The sequence below is a fragment of the Platichthys flesus genome, chromosome 10, assembly GCF_949316205.1.
Source record: "Platichthys flesus chromosome 10, fPlaFle2.1, whole genome shotgun sequence".
NCBI lineage: Eukaryota > Metazoa > Chordata > Actinopteri > Pleuronectiformes > Pleuronectidae > Platichthys > Platichthys flesus.
The window spans coordinates 13412846-13435299 of record NC_084954.1 but is presented as its reverse complement, the minus strand read 5'-3'; the positions used below and the strand labels follow the sequence as shown (position 1 = coordinate 13435299).

Below are 22454 nucleotides of genomic sequence, written 5' to 3'. Positions count from 1 at the left end.
CAACTAATGGCTTTTTACCAGTGCCCAGGGGCAAACCAGATGAGTTAGGAGGAACCTTGGCGCTCTAATTTCTTTGAAGTTTTCCAAATGTCACGCATTCTGATATTTGGTTTTAAATAAAAGATGCCTTTCATTTTTGGAGCCACAGTGCTACTCCGAGGTGCATTTAGCAACAAGCAGCAGGGTGAAGGGCTGAGAGAAAGAGCTATGCACCACATTCATCTTTGCTCACTCAAGCGCCAGCACTAAAGACAAAGTATCTGTCTCTGAATGGAAATTATTCGGAGCTGCTTTTGCTATATACTCAATATACCATTATACTGTCTAAAATGAACCCGGAGGACCGTGATTGTTTATTCAACAGGATCTTCTCTATTCAAATCGACATTTACTCAGTCACAGCCTCTTTTTATACATAGCTGTTGAATGTGGCTGAAGGAGGCTGACAGCTTCTATCTACGGGGTCAAGTTAAACTGAAATAATTTAACCTCCATTTCTCCATTGTCTGGTGTGTGCTTTCCAAATATTTGAGTGCTTCCAATTTTGACATTTCTTTGGCCATTGTCTTGATTCCCAGTGTCTTATCTTTTGTGACCTTTTTGTGAACTTGTGATTATTTGTTTGGAATTGTGTTTCTGTTATGGATCTTTTAAAAATAGTTTCTGTTGTATGGACCTTTATGTCACAGACTAATAATCTTCCTGTATCTTGGTAATCTCTAGAACCAGGTTTTTCATGTGAATATGCAGAATCTGTAGGTGAAAGCTAACGGTTTTCATTCATCTTAACACCTACAAAAAGTATCACTGTTTGTATTTTGTGTGGAGAAATGTTCGATACATCAGATAAAAGAAACTAGTCAGACTGTAAACAGTGAACGGAGAATGGAAGCGAATTGTATGCATTTAAATATTGCAATAATCTGAAATATTGATTCCCAGTAGGGAAAATGCATGTGAACGTCATCTCAACTAGGAACAAAAACTTGGCAAGTCTGCAATTTTTAACACACCGAAGTCGGAACAACAACTTCACAACTCAGGAAATTGGAACTTCCGAGGAGCACGTAAACACACAGTTAGTCTTCTCCTGGATATCCGCTGTCGACATTGGAAGCCCCGAAATATTGGCCGTGGACCCAGAGGCTAATTTGTCTTGACAGAATAGCCATGATTGCACTTTGAGTTCTTTATTTCCTGTTTTACTTTGAAGTGTTTTTCCTTGTGTGTACTTCTCACTTTACTCTCCGTCTTATTTCCCTTCCCTTAATAGTTTCACCTCCGTCTTGTATACTCATGTGTTAAATCCCCATGTTTCCCCTTCCTATTGCCAGTACATCTTCCCCTGTCAGTGTTCCTGATGTGATCTTCATGAGTTTAGGATCAAGCCGTGTTTTTCTTCCCTTCAGCCTTTGTGATTTTTGGATAAGACTATTTATTGGAACTTTCCTCGTGTCTAGTCTGCATTTGGGACCACAGCTGTTGTCACGAAATATACCCTTGCACAATATCAGCCACGAAAGGAGGTTGGCTGGGCTAAATACCTGATGGCGGCATGTAGGCTGGACCTTGTGCGTTACCCATAGCTGAGCTGTTGTTGCTTGCTGGCTGGCTGTAGGGGACGGTGGTGGCCATAGTGCTTGCTTGGCTGATGCCGGGGCCTGGGTAGCTGCCCTGCCTACCACACAGAGAGGAGAAAGAGGGAAGTGGATATTGAAGAGATTTTTTAGGTTTAGTTCCATAATGTGATGGCAGGCTGTGGAGACATAAGTGTGTAACAAGGAACACTGCAGAAGAACAGAAGTCACAAACTCGTACAAAGATGATATCTGGCAGTATGTACTCAGACATTACTGTATGAACCGTATGGCGTGTGTATCTGAAAGTCACAATAAACAGCAACATACAGCAAACATCTCTTCCAAAAGATTGACGAATTCGTGCAGCATTAGAAAAAACTAAAAATCTCTTCTATCCTCCCTTCTTTTCTCTCCCCTTCCACGAATCTGCCCCCCCCCCCCTCCCCCCGCCTCCCTCTCCCTCAAGTCATAATTTAACTAATTAAGGTGTGCTTTTGGAGAGGATCATGTTATTTGTTACCATGGTGACAGGAGAAATCAATCCCGCTCAATCTCTCTCCCTCAGCCTCCCCCCCCTCTCTCAGGCAGCTCATCACATGGTGATGCAAGTGACATCAGAGGGGCTTATCTGCAACCTGCTGAATGCTAGCCATTTGTGTGTGTGTGTGTGTGTGTGTGTGTGTGTGTGTGCGTTTGTGTGGGAGAGAGAGACTGTGATAGTGTGTGTGTGTGTGTGTGTGTGTGTGTGTGCGTGTGTGTGTGATTGAAGGCAGAGTCTTTCGTTGCATGCCATGCAGGCCAAAGCCTGTGACATGGAGGCTGAAAGGGAACACCATGTTGGGAACAATTTGGTCTATCTCCTGCTGACTCAAGATTATTTCCTGGAGAACCACATAAAAAAGAGGGGAGACAGATGGAGAGAAAAGACACAGAGATGAACAGAGGGAGAGAGAGAGGCCTAAAAGATCAAGAAAATAAGTGAAAGCAGGTGGAAGCCTGAGACAGCAGGATGAAAAGAGGAGAGGAGAGGAAATGAGGACGACAGCTGAGGACGACAGCTGAGGACGTCAAATAGGAGTAAGGGTGAATGTGAAGGAAGGAAAAGATGGAATGAGAGCTGGAAGGTAGGAAGGATGGAAGAGTATCTGGCACAAATTGCAGCACAGATTTTTATTGTGGACAAAAAGAAAAATACTATGCGGATTTATGTCAGTCAATTCCCTCCTAACTGGCATCTTTCTCTGGTTCACACACTCAAAGACACAAATCATAATACCTCATGTTGGAACCGATACACATAGCCTAAGAGGAGGGATCGGCTTGGTAAACCTCCCCATAATCTCATCTCACAGATGTAATTAGTCATAGAGCATGGCTGATGATACATATGTAATCCCTCTATGGGGGCCGAGGTGCACAGGGGAGCTCCATGGCAAAGAAACAAGCTAGCACCAAATCCACACTTATCTGGCCCCATTTCCCTATAATGAGGGAAAGTATAGACTCCTTCATTTGCTGCCTACATGTTCCCTATAAAGCTCTGAGTGAGTCAAGACACAGAAATAAATTTACCTTTTAATTGCTGCACCTTCTCTCGCGAGTGGAAATGTGTTCTGCATGCAAATGCCCCACACAAAGACAGAAACGATAAGCCGGCAAAGAAAAATAAGTTTAGAGATACCACATGCCTGTGGAGCTCATTTATCCATCCATAATGTAAAAACACCCCTCACCCACCTTGAGGAATATAAGCACAAGCTCTCGTGTGAATAGTGAAACATCCAAATCAACAACAACAACAACAGAGGTTGGAGGTTTTTCGACTGTGGCACTCTCCCATTATGACTAATTCATGTCATAAAAAAGCCCATTAGAAAGCACTTGATGGAGGCACTGCACAGCGTTTAATCACACTTAATATATGCATGTGCCGCTATCAGGGGAAGAAAAAAAAAAAAAACGGCACAGCACATTCATCTTGCTCTCAGGCACCTTTGTGTTGGGGTAGAAAAAAGCATCCTGTTGCAGCAGAGAGGGAGAGAAAGAGTGAGTGAAGGGAAGGAGAGAGAGAAAGCGGGGTTAAGATGAGGAGGGATGGAAACAGAGGGAATGGAGGCCTTGGAAGAAAGGACAGAAAGATGGAGGGAGGGAAACTAGGGCCCGAGAAGCCAGAGTAGGGTTTGCATGGGTCCCTAGTGGACCGGGTAGGGGTAGTTTCAGCTCAGGGCCCCAGAGCTAGGTAATCGCTGTTCCATGAGAATAAGCTGAGAGAACACACACACATACCCCCACTCACACATTCACACACATTCACACACACACACACACACACACACACACACACACACACACACACACACACACACACACATACATAAACAAACTTCCCAAACACCATAAGGCCAGGGTTCTTTCAGTTTGTTGTCTCGGTGTGGCCTGAGGAGAAAGTGAGAAAGAAACAGGGCTGGAAAACTCTCACCCGAGTTTTCTTGAAAAGTTACAGAATTTTGACACAGCATCACATACAGAGACAGACAGACACAACATATATATATAATGAAAAGCAGAAAAGCTATCATCACACACCTTGGAAATGCATTAATTAAACACTGTGTGGTCACACACTTCAAAAAGAAAACTACTTTTCTATTGTTCAAACACACCTTTGTTTATTCCCTAATCCTAAACACACACACACACACACACACGCTAATGCACACACCGCACACACACACACACACACACACACACAATCACAACCATCTCTCTCCTCTTGTTATTCAGTCCACATGTGTGAAGGGCATCAGAGAAGGCCACTATCACACTGTGGGCAGAGTGTCCGTGTGTGTGTGTGTGTGTGTGTGTGTGTGTGTGTGTGTGTGTGTGTGTATGAGTGTGTCCTTGTGTTCATGTGCAGGGTGTGTGCTGTTGCCAAGGGGACGCCATGGTTACGAGGTGCCAGCCAACCAGCTGACGGTGTCTCTCTAGAAGTGGCAGCGTCTTTGTCCTTCATTCGCGGTGACAGGCCGCGCCGATGCCTCCCAGCGCTGCTAACTGGACGAGACAGCAGAAGTGCTGGGACTGCAGGAGAGTGTGTGATGGCTGAGCGGCCCTCCCTATCGATCCCACGGCTGTGTGTGTGTAAGAGTGTGGAGAAGAAAGTGAGGGAAAAAGAGAGAGCTGCTGGATGGAAGGATGGAGTGGATCGGCTGGAGGCCATGAATTATATATGGACCCAATCTGTTCTCAGGGCAGCTTGGGCTCATAGCTCCTCCAAGCTCCTGACTCAACTCAGCACACAGACAAACACATGCACAGACAGAGGGGAGACCAGAATAAGTCCTCCACAAAAAAATAAAAGGACAGCTTTTAACATATTAAATCCAGAGAAAAGCTACTCTTCTCCCTCCCCTCCTTCTCAAACATCAAACAGCTCAGGATGGATGGAGGAGAAGCCATTTATTTTGCCCATCTAATGAAAGCAGAGCGCTCCGCAGCACTGCCAAGACTGCGAGCGACAAAGCGCCACAGGCAGCATCCTCCGTTCTTGACATTCAAGCGCTGCTCTTATTTATTTAGCAAATTTACTTACTAAGGAGGTCAGAAATGAATTATTTGGCAAGGATTTGCCTGGGAGCACTCTTTTCTCCTCTCTTCTTCCCTCTTCCAACATTTTTCTCTCTTCAATTTCCCTTTGATTTACGCCTCTTTTTTTTCTTTCTCTGAGCTTTGCTCTTCTTCCACTAAGTGCTTATTTTTTCGACAGCGCCCGTTCCTATAGCTCCAGGAACTTTTTGTAGAGTGTCGCCGGCAGCGCCAGAAAGTCATTTGAAAAGCCAATTCTGTCTTTAGAAGCTGCTGCCAAGAAAAGCTTATACCTTTTAATACTTTCTGTTCTCTCCTCTTTTCCCAAAATTCCCCAGTATCAATCCCAAAGCCCGAAAAATATTTTCTTCCACACCTTTCCGCCAAACAAACTCGTAACTCCTCCAAACCGAGAGGTCTGACATTGTGAGAGTTATTTGAACATGTCAAAATTCATACGCTGCAGCTCGTCATCCTGGCAACTGGCAGCCTATAGTGTCCCCAACATGTCAACAAGCTGACATGAAACAGATTAACACAACTTTCTGATCGACCAGAATTTGTGAAATAAGGTAAAAGTGCACAAACAAGTAACATATAGATGTTTTACTTTATCAGAAGTAAACCAGAAGAAGATTTCCAAATGATCCTTCTGCTTAGACCTTAAGTAGAGGGATTATTTTCCCTGATTCCGAAACTCTGAAGGTCAACACTGTTTCCTCTCAACCACCAATCAAACTGATTAACCAATATAAGCGGAACAGTAGTTTCAGATTTCAATCGGTTGGCGGAGGAGAAACTCTGAGAGGGCTTGAGGGAAAACCCACTTACGCCTCACTTTATGAAGATTTAATCAGGACCCTCGCCTGCAGCCATGGGATACGAGAAGTGGCCCTCCTCTGTTCATTCGGCATTCTTTTCACTCAGGGTAATGAAGCCGAAGTGTGTCTACAAGTGTGTGAGGGTGTGTGTGAGTCAGGGGAGGATGGATATGGGGGATTAGAGGTGGAAATTTAGAGGGATTATTGGTGGGGAAAGAAGAGAAGGGAGGTGTTGAAGAAAAAAGAGGGAGAGAAGGAGCGAGCAGCCTGCTAGCCACTGATTTAGAAGGTCATGAGTGGGCGTCCATGGAAGTTCACACAGGGTTGATGCATCAAAGGGCGAAAACTAGACATGTGCTACGACTAACAACTTGTTTCGCAGACAGGGAGGAACTAGGTCTGAATGTTTCAGAATGTTGCGCTGAGATCTGGAGAGCAAACGGGGTAGTGGAGCCTTTAACTGCAGGTTTTTCGTAGGCCAATTTTCTCCTGATCTCCCTCAGATGTTCTAAAGTGGGATCTGAGGAAAAAAAACATAACAAGGCTGCGCTGGAGACAGCGGAGAACAAAAAGCAAATTGGGAGGAAGAAAGACAGAGGGAGATAAAACAGTCCGGGTAGGATAACAGGGCTGCACAGCGACGGAGAGGGCGATACAGTTGGGAGAGTTGGTAAAAAAGAGTGAAACAGGTGGGAGGAGAGAGAACAGAAGCAGAAGGGGAAGGGATGAAAGAGGTGAAATGAGCGACAGCAGACAAGAATAACAGTGAGGGTGAGACAAGCAGCAAAGAAACTGGAGTTTTCTGCAAAATTGTTCATTGCAACAAAAAATGTTGGCTCATTTTTCTGTTTAAACTAGTGAAAAATACTTCCTGTCAAATATTCTATTAGTAAAATATGCTATTATCAATATCGTGAATAAAGAAGAAGGCAGAAAATTTGGTTCAGATTAGTGAAAACCAATATTGTCAGCCAGCTGGCAGACTTTTTCTTTTTTATACACCTGCTAGTCATATAATAGTCTTCTGCGGATATGAATATCCAGCGTCTGCTAGGTTTTTTCTCCAGGGAATGTTTTGCTTTGAATAAAGTAAGGAGCAGCCTGGAAGTTAACATGCACAATGTTATAAGATGAACTGAACTGGCTTGCTATTATTAAGTTATACGCCTATTCTTATTGGAAAGCTTCTTCACGTTCAACTTTAACAATTTATTCAGCCACTTAGAGTGTGAGTTGTCCACTTAAAGGGAGTTAAACCCACCCCCTGTGTGGAGCGTCAGTTTAACCCCACCACTTCCCTCTACACCAAACGCTACAACTCTACAACTCCAAAACAACCCCCCTAATGGCTCATATTAACAGCAACAGCAACCAACACTGAAGAGAGTAAGACAAGAGAGCTCTCCAGTAGAAAGTGATAAATAAAAAGCTGCTTTATGAAATGAAATGTGAAATGTGATCAACACTGATGATCCTAAACACGGCAAAGACCAGGAACCCACAGACGCTTTCACAGTCAACAGTGAATCAATGTAAAGATGGAGAAATAGATGAAGACACAAAAATAGACATTTTAGAGAAATTAAACAAGCAGAGAAAGTCTTCTCCTCCAGCAGCACCACGGAGAGAGTGACACCTCTGGCATCCTGGTGACTGTGAGCGGAGACTGACAGGCGGTCTGATTGGTCCCAGCAGAGAGGATCGTGTCGTGCCACTTCTTATTGACAGCGCAGCCATCTCTTAATAGCAGCGCCGCCCCCCCCAGATGCACCTTAATTAATCACGTATACTGTCAGCTGCCCCTCCGCGAAAAATGTAGACACAAAGCACACAGGAAGGTGTATGTGCTTCTTTGTGGTTGCCATTACAGTGACTAACACATGCCGAAGATGATAATGACTGCAGCGATGATGATGAAGCTGATGATGGCAATCACGACGACAACAGCGATGACTCTTCTTGTTTTGCTCGCAGAGGGGAGCGTGTGAGAAATATCATTTTCACTTTCAGTTCTGCTGAGCGTGAAACATTCACACAAACAAGTTCACTTATAAACAGCTTATGTTAAAGATACAAACATGCATCATGAGGGTGGCAGACCTACCTATGGTGCTGTGAGTGTGAGGATGACAGGATGCATGGGTGATAAGATCTGAGTGGAGGTGAAGGTTGTGGACGGGTGGACACAGGGTGGGGTGCAGGCCAGTGGTTGGAGATGGGTGGGGTCAGCTCCATCTGTGCTGGGGACCTTACATACGAGGGCCGCCTTCAGCAATCAACAAGAACCCCCCATGATAAAAAGAGAAATTTCATCACTGGCTCACAGTCTGACTCATGCATCCTGAGAAATGAACATTGACACATGTTAATCTGCCACGTCAGCCTGCTCCCACGATGCTTCATCGTCAAAAACCGCACACTGATTGGAGGAATCGCAGAAACCCACCCTCCCTCTCTGAAGGCGACCATGTTTCCACAAGTTCAGCGAAAGTTTACTGCCCACAAAATCCCACAACGGCCCTAGCCTCCTAGGCTACAAAGACTCATATATTCAAAGCTCCAGCCCTGATGGAAAAATAATATCTCTTAACTCATGTACCTTTATAGCATCAAAGGGCTCTGTATTTGTGTTGAGGCGCTTGATGTCACCTCCATCTCTGGTGTGTTCACTGTTAAACCTGTGGTTCGCTTTTTCTTCTTTTTTATGTTTTGACAGTATTCAACGCATACAGTCTACTCACAAGCCAATATATCTCTTTCTGCAACAAACGGCACTTGGTGTATAGTGCGAGCTATCAAAATGTCAAGCACTTTATGAGATGTGTGAAAATAGGGATAGTTCTGCAAATGGCTCATCGATGTGTGGAACCCCTGAGAACCAACTCACGCCAGTACATCTGAAAAGACATTGAAAAAGAAGGAAAAAGAGACTAGCTCTGTGGCAAAGAAACTCTCTGTGGTGCTTTTGAGTGCATGTCCTCAGAGACAACCTGCAAGAGATAGTAAGTGATATAAGAAAAAGATGCTTGCTATCCCCTAATTTTAGCCTACCACTTTTTCTGAAAAAAAGCCTCAGTCCCACAAAAGAATTTAGGCCATTTCCATTGGAGTGGCACCATTACACAGTTCTTCATTCAAGATCAGTTTTACGACCAATTATGGGCACGAACAATTATTCACACAAAACCATACACAGATATAAAAAGCCATATAGACCAATTAGAGAAATATATATGTATAAAAAAAAAAAACAGCTTGTCAATTAAAATACAATATTTATTACATGAATCAGACCTCCTGTCCTTGCTGTGCTCTTACCTGTTGTGTGTTGAGTTGGCAGATCCCAGCACCACAGCGGCTCCTGTCTCCTGAACCTTGCGGTTAGAGCTACCCAAAGACGGAGGACCCATCCCTGGCCCAGCTGGCTGAGGCATGCTGGGAGAGCTGGGAGCCATTGGCGGATAAACCCTATTCTGGTTGCTCGGGCCATGGCTGCGTCCCACAGGTATGGGCTGGCCGGGACCCTGGCCATGCATAGGGCTGGTAGCATTCATACCCAGGCTGTTGGGGCCGGGGCCGCTGTAGCTGGCACTGGCCGTCCCGCTGTAGTTAGAGGGACGGGGGTAGTTACCTGTAAAAAGACAAACAACGAATAAGCTGACAAATACTTAAAATCATTGAAAATGTCAGTATTCCACCAAAAATGTCAGTGAAAAGGTAAAACATGGGATGTTGTCATTTGAAACATTTTACCTCCCACATGAATTTGATCGATTGGTTGCAAGGATGACAGAAAATGGCTGCTGTGAAATACTGTAGTTGCAGATTGGTGCCATGAATCATTTAATTTGAGGGAAATGGAGTGTTTATCAAGTGTGTGTCAGCGGATACACTTATACCTACAACAGTGACACATACAACAATTTCATCCATCAGGAAAATAATGCGCTGACAGATGAGGAATGAGGAATTCAAAGTGCTGAAGTAAATTCTGATTCACCACCTCTACAACCTCCCGTGGACGCAGGAGGAAACACTATATGGGCTGTGATCTGGTGACATTGCAGATGCTGGATGGCTCTGGGAACAATTGCCAAGCTTAAGGCCGACTTTGTGAAACACTTGAGAGGAGCTCTAATCTGCAGTAAATGCTTTCTTGCTGGCCCGGAGTGCCACCAGGCCCCGGTGCCAGGAGCTTTCCTAAGGCACACTTAAACCCCTTCATTTTGGCTACAAAAGCCCAGCTTGCCTCCAACACCAACTGTAATAAGAGCTGAGAGAGAATCACCATGCTATCAAAAACAACATGTTCACCTAAAACACACCTACTGTACGTGCAAGTGCACCACACATCCACACAAAGAGCGCATCACATTGTACTGCCTCTGCAGGCTATGGGCCTTTTCCACTGTGATATTCCCTCCCTTGGACAAATCCCCTGCAAAATAGAAATGGAAAATGTGGCATCCTCCATTGTGAAGGGGGCTATTTATTTTGATTTGATTAAGGTAGCTTTAGATGGGCCTCACTGCTTAATCCTCTGAGAATTTGTCTGGAAAAGGGGATCAAGTCCCTTTAAAAGCTGAAGGCTTTTCCGCACGCTGAAACGAGGGAAAGTTGAATGACAATATTCCACACTGGGTGGGGGTGGGATGGGACTCCCAAAAATGGAAATGGCTTCTCAGTGTCCCCGAGCTGCTTCAGTGAAGACACTTTCCACATGACATAAGCCTGCGAGTCCGACAGAGGGAGAGCGCAGGAGGAAGCGGCTCAGGGCGGTGGCGGAAAGAAGACAGGAAGACAGGCAGACAGAAGAAGGGAAGGGGGGAACAAACTCCTGCCCCTCAACCCCCAAGATAGGATTTATATTGAATCAAAAATAAAAGTCTTTCCCATAAATGTCAGCAGCTCCAGTCGAATTTGTCCAGAAATTGTGATGAAATCTACTGTGGGAGATGGGAAGAGAAGAAGCCGAACATTTCTGGGCAGGCTTTGTTGAGGCGGTGAGCTGAGTAAGGCTGACACCTGTCAAGGGTTTTGGGGCTATAATAGGGAAGCGTTCAGGAAGAAAGGGTGTCTGCCAAAGAACACAGGAGGATACGTATGGTGCACGTGTGTGTGTGTGCATGTCCATCTGCTTGTCTGAGTAAATGCATAAATATTACGTCGTCACAACCAGTGAAAGTGTAATTTCCATGTTTCTTGCGGCGAACATCGCTGTGGAAAATCTGGGGAGCATAGGCTTACAGCCTCCTTCCTTTATCGTGCTGCCTGGACAGTTTGCTGCAGATGAACGAGGCCCCAGTCAATGACCCCTCTCAACCCTCTTTGGACAGCTGCTGAGCCCCCATGTCATGGCTGCCTGCCCAACATTTCTCAGTGGCCTGCGGGGACACTTTGTGATTTTTGGCTCGTGTGACAGACTGAGGCTCCAGCACACCTCCCTGGGAGTTGTTTATATCACAAAGTCTCATTTGGAGAGTCTGCATGTTTCCCCCTGTCTTCAGCAGACTGGCCAAAAGTTCCAACAAGTGGGAGTGAGAGTCTGGAAGTTTCCATGTGACTGGTTTCGGCTTTACTTGGGGAGCAGATGAGAAGCCAAATCCAACAGAATTGTGTTAAAAAAAGTATCATTAAGTCACGCAGCATTGAGAGAACTTATCAGTGAGGATGCACTACAATTCGAAAATGTTCTAGTAGTGGGCTGCATTTGCCTTGGCTGACAAAGGGAAGACTGAGTAGCTGTGGGACTGGGTTAATGCTAAGCTTTCCTGTGAGAGTCCCACTCTGTCCTGACAAGATTCACTTCCTGAAGGATTGGAGCTGCGCTAGAGCACTTCTTCAAGGACAGATAGTGCACTAACCCGCTTTTAAAAGTGACTGACAGATCCATGCCAAAATTAAATGTGTCATTCATGGTTTCTAAAGCTGTGAAAGTGCCATTCAGATTACATTAGACCCTGGATCACTGCAGAGGTCAAAGACAACATGCAGATGACTAAAGATAAGATATGCATATATAAAATTATACCAAAGGTGCTGATACAGGCCTCGTATTGACAGAATCCGTTGCATGACGTATTGTTTTTTATTTATTTATTTATTATTTAAAAAAACCTTAGGATACCACGATTACTATATATACAGAGCTGAATTGATTAATGAATTCTTATCAGGCAGTATGAGTTGTTTACAGGTGGTGGCATCAACCAAACTTGTATTAATTCATGAATTATTTTCTCTATTGTGTGAACTCTTAGAAAAAACAGTGTAATTAAGAAATACCACATCCTGGCATTCAAACAGACCACTTGTGTTATCATTAGCATACAGTGGCATACTACTGCACTCACATCTGTTAACGCTTCTCCTCCTTCTCTTGAAACCAATCAAGGAGGGACAAAAGCAAAGGAGGACACAGAGGTTGACATTTCTTATTTGTCCCATCTTCGCGTCCTTGTGGGTCAGTCTTGATTGACTGATTCTAAGGCGCTCTGTGCCTTTGGGGAGTCTTGCTGGTATTTATAGCGCAATGGAGGGGAGGAGAAGGAGAGCTCATGGTGCTTCGCTCACAATTTCATGGAAATTTCCGGCACGGTCACGCATTCGGCAAACGGTATATATCGTACGCCAGGTTTAATCCCTGCATTCCCGCGGGAGAGCTGGAGTGTGACCGAGCAGATTACCGTCTACTGCTTCCTCAGCAGAGTGGACCGTCCAATGCTAACAGCCGAGGCAGTCATTTTCCCGGCTACGGTGGAGTAAGGTATATGGGTACAGCGATGCAACCTCCAGATCTGTGAACTCCATCAATAAGGAGTGGAACGCAGATTACATGGCTGCCTGCTTCAGCTCCCAAGGACAGAAGCGCGGGCAGGCTGTCCATGTCCGTGCGGCCATACACAAATAAAAGAAATGAATAACAGCATTTTTTTGTATCTCTTACTTTTCCTGTTGATGTGGTAGGGGTTGGGGTTGGGGGGAGATGCAGGGGTGTAGTGTGTCAACAAGGAGAAGACAACCTGTTACTTCTGTTCCACAATAAGGGTTTCACAGACTAGTTGACTATTAAAACCAAGATTCGACACTGTATCATCATAGACAAGTCATTTATCTTTAAGTTTGGCCCAGTGAAGTGTTGAAGCAGTAGCTGTGGCATCTACAGCAAATAAGCAGCAGGGGGGAGTGTTGTTAATGACAAGTCATAGTTGTCATGTCTCATTTTAACACTGCATTACCAAATTCATAACCAGAGCAGATAAAACCGTCAGCTTCAGTATGTGTAAGGCTGCCCTAAAGTACAAAAAAATCCCAGCACTATGCTTTACCATCTACAGGAGGAAAGTAAATGGAGACAAGCGACAACAGAGAGCACAAGAAATGCAAACGACAATCGGAGATTTCTCTCAACGTCCTTTCACTGAACATCACTTCTCTCTCACACATTGACAAGGGTCTGAAAAATACTCCCACGATTAATTGACTGGTCAATTTCTTATTGGAAAAAGTTGACAACTACTCCTATCCTATCCAACGTGTGCCTTATGACAAGGGATGTCACGAGAACCGATACTTACCATACCTTTCGATACTAAAATAACAAAACACAGACGATGCCCATTTTTTTGAAGCACCGTAAGAACCGTGAGCGCCGATGCCAGCTGTTAGCATCGGTGCTGCGCATCTTCTGGAGCTGCGGCGCTGATCTCTGAGCAGCTGAGACCAGAGAAACTCTGTGTTTTCACTGTTTCCACTGATAAGAAGCAGCCGGTCAGTCAGTGATCTCACTGTGTGCTCCGCTCCCCGTCCCGCTCACTCGCTCATATGGCAGGATTGACAATAAAGTTGACTTTGATTACCTAATTGATTTCATGTCAACATTCTAAACCATGGCTGCTATTTATCAATACCAATCTCCTTAATTGTTTCCTTCTAACAGAACTGCATGTGTCATATATATAAGGTAAAACATTATTTTATTTCAAACTTAATTTAAAAAGTTTCCAAGCACCTGTTTGGAATCAAGTCTGTCAGTAACATCAATAAAGTTCCTTTGGCTGTGTACAGATTCTATATCCCGGTAAAATTCTGCAGTAGACATGTCTTTCTAGGAAATTTTCCCCCCCACATCTCTGCTTGCCTGAGGCCCCCACATCCTCTCTCAGCCACCTCAGCACCTTCCCCGGCAGGGTGTCTGAGCCTAGGCAGAGCCGGGCTGTGCCTTGGGGGCTGCCGAGCTCCACACACTGTCAATGTCCAACACAAAAAACTCCCTCCTCCCCCCAGACGCCGGCTCTTGAGTCATGTTTTTTTTTTTTTCTGGCCCGAGTTACACGTCGGCTGCGGCAAGGCACCAAGACCTGAAAGTGCTGTCTGAAGCATGGTCATTACCAGCAGAGTGCTTAACCCCTCTGGGGGACTGTGCAATGGGTGGGAGAGAGAGCAGAGCCGACACAGTCTCTAAATCTCTTTCCTGTAATGGCATGATATCCTCCTCCTCCTCCGTCTGTCTTGCGTCCACTACTTTCAACAGGCTGGCTCCGTATCACGTTCATTCAGTGCATGTCTTGAAAACAGCTGTTGGAGTCCTGAGGACAGGCCTGCTATCAACACACTGTACACGATCAGTTTCACTTAAGATAAACTGGGCTTTCAAAGCACAGCCATAAACATTTAGCGGCTTAAATATTTTGGGGGAGATACTGGGAAGTCCAATCACTGTAAGAGCTCTTATTCAGACAGTGAGAACACATCAGAAGCGAAAAATGTTGGCAAGGTTCAAGTGTACATTCATCTAAAACAAACAAACCAAAAAAATTTTGGCCACAGGATCGGAAGCAGTCTTATCTACTCCAATTTGTATGGAAATATCTACAACATATTTCAGTATTGTTTGGAGAAGCACCATATCCTGCTGCAGTCTCATTTGTCAGGATAAATGTTGAGTAGAGGCTAATGTGGCCCTAATAAAGGAGTAAAAGAACTGCAGCATCAGACAGTTTTATTTGAGCTTACTCAAACAGACACACACACACACACACACGGGTGAGGCCCGAGACAACGCCAAGTAAAACAGTGCCTGAGTTCATGAACTTGGAGTGAGTTTCTGTGTCGGCTAATGTGGCTAATTTGTTAGTGTGCTAGGAACAGTTGAGGCGAGCAGATGGAGCTGTCATTAAGAACAATGGCCAGCAGCTGTCTGTCCTGTTCAGTCAAAAACAGGCTTCTGATAGACCCTCGAAGAGCTGGGGCCCCAGATCTGACCTCTAGTCCATATTAAGGGTTTCCTGTACTGAAAACTGGGTCGATGGCAATACAGCACTGTATACACATTCCTGGTAAATTGTGATTCTCCTATGTATCCCTTGAATTTGGAGATTTGATAACTTTCAAGATTAAAAAATCGTATTGCATAGTATTATTGTTGTGGTGTGCAATGTTTTGGCATCTAATTAGCCTTTAAACTCATGAATGGATTTCTACAAATGTATTGGCTTAATTGCATGTTCTTTCTACAAATGCAGTTCATTGTGTTCTTTAAAGACAGGAATCCTTTTTCTCTAAAAGTCTACTAAAGGTTGAAATAGAAGGGGGTAAGGTGAAAGTAGAGATTTTAATATAAGTGATGTCAATGGGAGATGAAAGAGGGAAAAGAGAAATCCATGCAGCCACACAAGTGCCAGTTTATATTTTCCGTGTGCTGTTGACTGAATATTTAAATGTAGGAAAAATGCAAGCAAGTTGGATATGTATAAAACTTGAATGAGATTATACATCCATAACTTATATGTACTGTATATGTACTATATATGTGTGTGTGATGAGAAGACAGGCTGCCTGAGCTGTTCTTTCTGTTTCCGTTGGGAACATCCTTCCTGTCATCTGAGTGAGATTTCACGCTCATCTGCCTCCAGAGCCTCTTCCAGGCTCGTCCCCCTCGCTGTCACTCCCTGCTTACTTTATTCCTCCTTTTTTTCCCTTAGCTTACTGGGCTGTCAGCCTAGCCAAAGTCACATTAAGAGATAAGAGTGGGCGGAGAAGAGAGACCAAATACCAAATGCATTAGGGCTATTAATCAACATTAATGAATGCGAGGGAGAGGCCACAGTTTTGGGAAAGCTCGCGCAGGGAATGGCGTATTTATCAAGGTGACACATTAAAACACACATTTACCAAAAAATACCATAATGTTTCATCTGGTGTGTTGCCAATGGCAGGAAAACGAAGTACAACAGCAGATGTCAATGTTTATTGGATGGCCTAAAGAAAACGTTGGAGAAAAACAAGTGAGCAAAGACTGCTTAATTATAGACAACGATCCAAACTTTTTTCTTCTCTAAATTTGCTGAAATCTGTGACTTGTTTTTGTGCATTGAGTAACAATAAAAGCTCATATTGATGGTTGAGAATACTACACTGAGTATTCAAAAGTCATGTCTGAGGTGTTTTTCATAGATGAACTATGAAAAACACCTTTATTGTCCCTTTTCTTGAGAGATGTACCCTTAGACGCCTGGTTTTTAACGCCCGCAATGAGACCCAGTGACCCACCACACGGGATGAGGGACGACTGTATCTGTGTGTGTGTGCATGAGTTGTCAAAAGAGCGAAGGACTTAGAGACAGATACAGAAGTTGGATATGTCTTTTAAAATGAGTCTTTTGTATTTCTCATTAGCAAAATCTCTTTCAAACCAGTGACACCGCTGTGCCAAGGCCCAATGTGACTGTGGAATTGGGGCCAACATCCGTTATAAAAAAGACAAATGTATTTTTTCCCATCCGAGGCCAAACTTCTCTATAACACCTCTGAATGAATGATACACAAGGTATTCATCACTTCAATATTACTTGTCAAGCAAAACCTGCTCCACAGATCTGGTGTCAGGTAAAATTCAACAAAGGATGTCAATACAGGCCCAGTTATTGGTTTATATGATTAAATATTAATATGAAAACATAAAGGCAGCGGATTGTTGGCAGTCAAATTCACTCCCTTTTGGTTTTGAATGGTCTATCTCTGCAAGAAAGTTAAATCCTCTATTTTGACAAAATTGTGACAAGAGTAGTTTTATGTTTTATGCTCCAAGGACTCAGCTACTAGGGTATCAAGATAATGACTTATGATAAAATTGAGGTTGACTGGTTTTGATCAGATTACAAAACTAATTGTGTCTTTAGGAGATTGTTGAATCAGATGCTTTAAACAAGAGGTTCCAGAACTTGTCAGACTCTGAGCCCCTCAATAAATGTGCCAAAGACATGCGACCCCCATTACCCCTAAAGTTGGTTGAAGCATTCAAAGGTTAGAGTAATAAAAGTCTCAATGTTTGCTGTGGTGCAGTAAAATTGTGTTGCTGCAACTGGAGCTGTTGCTCATCTTTCAGAATTACTATTGGGGCCAGTGAAAACCTGAAGGACAAAGAACTTTTCATTTAGCAAAAATTGTGGATAAAAAATGCTTTTTCTAAATGCCTTTGAATTTATTTCATATGTGGAAATCCTATTGCTCTCAGCTTACCTTTCAGCAAACACAATACAAAGCAGTATCTCAAAGTTTCCACCTTAGTGAACTTTGACAAGCACATTTGTTGCAACGGATTTCAATGTGGTGGCACCTATTGTATCGTGTTAGAAGCATTAAACAAGCCTGTATTAACTAGTTTGAAAAAGGGGAATATTTTGCGTCTATAATGAGACAGAAGTCAATGGAACAAATATGTGTTTTCGATTCAACAGCAGATCTAGTTTCTTGTTGCCTCAGTGCTAAAGGTTTCAGCTTGTAGAACTATCATGAACTATCATGTACCTGTCTTGTCGGCACTAAACTTGCACGTGCAGCAGCAGAGTAGAATAGTCCCTACATCACCAATCCTGCCCATTATCTGTAATATTTTGCAAAGACATGTGGATGAATTTAGCTGGGTTACCTTTTCTTGTGCCCAGACCTTTAACATAAGGAAATAGAGCCACTGGCCTATCAGAGATGTAGAGGTGACCTTTGGGCTTGAGCTTTTGGATTAATCAATCTGTCAGGCTTCCAGAAACCTTTAGAAAGGGTATTCCAGCCAATCAAAACAATCAACAATGTGAATTAGAAGCTAATTTAGGCAAAAAGGCTCCAACCTTGATGTCCATACTGTGATCCTTGAGGTCCGTAATGGCCTGTGGGGCCGCTCTGGGAGTAGGGAACCATTCCAGGATACAATGGGCCCCCAGGTGAAGGATGCGGGGACATGGAGGGTCCGGACTGAGGAGAAGCGAACTGGGAGCCGGCGTTGTTCCTCTGCAGGTTGGACATGAATCCTGAAACGCACAGATAGACACAAAAAACAACGTCCACGCTTAGCTAAAATCCAAGAGAGAGGTTCACCAGTGAATATAACTGCTCAGCGAAATCCGTGATGGATGTCATGAATGTGTGATCAGTCTGTGGCAGACCAGGACATTAGGGTACATATTCTATTTCCTACAGTAAAGAGACCCTTCCTTCCAAAAGCTCTGATATTTCTATTATTCAGAGATATAAACCCATGAGTAACATGGAGCAGGTATTAACATGTAAAAGGATTTTTGAGCAGAAATAATCCTTCCCAAAGAGATGTAGTGAGCTTTATCACTGGCAAAAGCACAGGTGCACATCTGCTCGGAAAAGTGTATGTTGCTGAAAAAATGTATGCGTGTGTCTTCCTGCTAATGCCAAGGAATGTGTCTGCTTGATTTAAAAGCAGACACATTCAACTCTCCAAAGAACGTGCCTGTGATTTGACCATGACTATGCTATTCTGAGCTATTCACTCAATAGATGTGTCACAGCCTCTGAGGCCCAAACTTGCCTCCACCATTCAAATTGACATTTGGAGCCATTCTCGCTTGCGCTTCGCCCTTTTAAGCTGCCCTGTGCATTTTTTTAAATCCAACAGAAAGGTGCTCCCAGTCCGCCACGAATACGGAGAGGTTGCCGGGTGGCCATTGTACGACAACTGCCATGTGTAAGTTTCTATACATGTCTTTGTTGAGTGAGCGTGCACAGACTCTTCAGTGAGTTGGGTGTTTAGGGAAACAACCGGCTTTGAAAATGCGTGTTGAGACGAGTCTAATTCCTTGTTTCTGCTTAAAGGGCATGAGAAAATATGAGGGGGGAGGAAGGAGATACAAAAATCTCATGCGAGTGTTCACCATATGCTTGTGTGCACATACTAAATGCATAGATTGTAAATATTTATGCTTCTTTGTGGGGGGTAGATAACAGAGAGGGAAAAATATAAAAGCTCTAGGTGTGTGTGTGTTTATGTGTGTGTTTGTGTGTGTCTGTGTGTGTGTGGGAAAGAGACAGAGGCCAAGACAGAAAGTGTGCGTGGGAGGGAAAGACAGTGAAACGGAGGGAAAGAGCGATTGGGGCCTGAAAGTGCTTAGGCTGCGAGTGTTGGGTTTAAGGAGTGAGGACATTATTGTAATGTTTTGCTTCCATTAGGGTAAGGGGATTCTGGAAGAGGAGGAGAAAAAAAATACAGTGTGTAATACCGCACTTTAAATTGCCTGGAAAATGGATGGGGAGAGGAACATTTTGCAGACAGTGCTAAAAGCAAATAACACATTCAAGGATTTCTCTCTCTCTCCTTCTCTCTGCTTCATTCCCTCTCCACACACTCACAGACACACTCGCACACAGATAAACCTTTCTCTCTTTCTCAAACAGCGAAAGGAGCTCTCAACTGGACGACAACAACAACAGGCAGCTGGCAAAGCATGCTCGAGAGTAAGTGTGTGTGTGTGGGGGGGGGGGGAGAAGGGACATTCAGCAGATTTATGGAAATGAAGAGTGGAGCGAGGCTCTTAGGGAGGACGCCACTTGAGCAAAGTGGAACGTGTGTGTTCAGGAGGCTTGGTTGGGGGGGGGGGGGGGGCTTGGAAAACAGCTAAAAACAACAGCCAGCTCTGTTAACCGGCACTGTGGTTTCCTGGGGAGGGCTGGAGGTTTACAGGCATTAGAGAGCTGCATTAAATCTCCAGCTTGATTTCATCATGTTGGGAAATAACCTTTTACAGCGCTTGGCTCTCCCTCTTTGTCTTCATCCGTCCACTCCCTCTGTCTCTGTCTGACTTAACTGCTCTTTGGTGGGTGATAGAGAGGGAGCATTGCACTCGTTCCATTAAGGTTACATACGAGTCCATCTGGGTTATTTTTCTGTTTGCAATGTTGTGTAGATGCTGATTTTTTTATTTTGTTTTAAATGGGAAATTCTGCTATTATCTTTATTGAAAGGGTGGTCTTTCATTTTGAGGGCAAGACTTTTTGATTTAAGATTCAGATTTTGTAATGCTCTCACCCGGCACTCGCACTCAAACAGCCTTGCCTGTGCTAACCAAATTCGCTCAAACTGCAGTTGGATCATATGTTTTGTTGTTTGCATTGCTTTCATGGACCCATGCAGATAGGAAAGTATGACTCTTAAAGGTAATGCACTCACTACGGAGGCATTACCCAATCCTGGTATTCTATTGGTGGGGGAATTTTGACAGACTTGTTGCACAAAAAGAACAGGCACACGCACAAAAGCAGCTTGAGCTTGAGGAGAGGAGTGGAAGCAGCAGACAATGAATCTGTCCAAAACTATTTCTGAGTGTACAATTAAAGCACATAAACATTTTCCACCTCTTCCAATGGGTTTCACATTTTCACCCCCCAAAAAAAATGAAGGTCAAACACCTGTTTCTCAACATAAACACATACCTCTCTCCTGAGCCATAGGTGAGCGGGCGATTGGTGGGTGGGCTCCATCTGGTCCGTTTCCAGAGCTCTGCAGGGCCACGTTGGAACCTGCAGAATAACATGGAATCACTACATGAAGACTCAAACATCCACATGGCATATTTTAGAGGTACAATGGTACTATTCTGTCTTTGTAATAAAAGCTGTCACGTTACGGGAGTTAGATTCGCTTCGAAAGCGATGAATGGAAAATTGATTTATAATTGCTGCCTATCTGCCTTGCCTGAAAATGTAATGAAACTGCAGGAGCTGTTGAAACAATCAAGCCTTGGGAGATCACTTTTGTCTCTCTGTCTGATCTACTTTCAATGGCACAAAAGTTACCTGCTTCAAAAATCTTCTGCCATCTCGATTGACAAAAGAAAACCATAAGGAATCAGTATTTAGCTGAAGTCTGAGTTTGTGTTTCTTCAGTGTCAAGCGATTGGGTTAGAAGGCTGGATGCCAAATAGAGAACCCAGAAGAACCCAGAACAATCGCCACACATGAAGTTGTTTGTGATCTGCTATTAACTAAACGACAAATGCACTTCTAGAGGACATGCTGTATCAAGTCATTGGCGCCTGCACCACTTCCTTGTGTAAAAATTAAAACCAGAGCGATCACCTATAGAGACCCACCCCCATTTGAGGATTATTGATTAGATTGTTGTTTGGGTCTTTGGGCTGTGTCTGTTCCATTGGAATCCAATAGCGAGTTTAGGGTCTGATTAGGACAATGGCAGACGGAGACTATGGTGGATTGATTTGGCCCAGAGGAAGGAGAGAGATGGCAAATTAACCTTTTATCTTCTAATTCAGACATGGGACGATGGGGAGGGGGAGAGGAGGAGGAAAACTGGTTTGTTGTTTTAAAACTGCACTGGTTTCTGTGGTTGAGATGGATGATTCAGTGCTTACACATAGTGTATGTGACAAGCAACCTGAACATGCGAGAAATGTTGACGTTATGTAACTGTACATGCTCACTGATGACTGTCAGTACATGTTTTTACAATTAGCATATATGACTTGCCGTCCTAGAGATGGGAATGTGTGCCAAAAGTAACCGTTGACTTAGGATGATTCGTTACGAAGTACAGCTGTAGTGACACAATTTTGTTGCTACAGTGAATATAAATTCACTAATTCACAAACAAGGCAAACACTTCACATTATTCAATCATGCAGTAGAAAGTGGTGTTTCGAGGAGTGAGTCTGCATGTGTGTGTCTGTGATGTGTCACTCCATGATAGCAGTAATACATGACTGGGGGTGGCAGACACTCCACAACAACAAATCCAATTAAGTAAACATAATTGCTTTGCATAAAACTGCATAAACAACATTTCCATCCACCCGGCCGCCTACACAAACACACACACACACACACACACACACACACATTCTCACACACACACACACACACACACAAACACACAGGTATAAGTAATTGTACAAACAAGTGTAAATAAACACTCAAGCACATAACAGAGCACATAAGAGCACAAAAGTGCAGTCTATGTGCTGAAATATTTTCACACACATTCTCACACGCACACACCTAGGCACGCAAGCCCGCACGCACGTACACGCACGTACACACACACACACACACACACACACTAGTAAAAAAAGATTCTTAATGTAAGTAAAAGCAGAAATAAAATAAATTGAAATGGTTTCTGCTCTACTCAAAGTCCTAAATTAAAATGTTG

At 43.8% G+C, this 22454-nt stretch overlaps 1 protein-coding gene across 2 annotated transcripts in view; it reads right to left on the bottom strand.

Annotated features, from left to right (window-relative positions):
- The window catches only part of arid1b (AT-rich interactive domain 1B), a 166129-nt gene that overhangs the window by 18159 nt on the left and 125516 nt on the right, over window positions 1-22454 (bottom strand). The window contains exons 6-10 of one of the 2 annotated variants that reach the window (XM_062396981.1): window positions 20720-20806; window positions 18112-18291; window positions 9305-9617; window positions 8091-8252; window positions 1545-1678 (exon numbers count right to left, since the gene is read on the bottom strand). In XM_062396981.1, coding sequence (XP_062252965.1) covers window positions 1545-1678; window positions 8091-8252; window positions 9305-9617; window positions 18112-18291; window positions 20720-20806 — 876 coding nt within the window. The remainder of the gene's footprint in view (window positions 1-1544; window positions 1679-8090; window positions 8253-9304; window positions 9618-18111; window positions 18292-20719; window positions 20807-22454) is intronic. The other variant, XM_062396982.1, reaches the window with a different exon arrangement.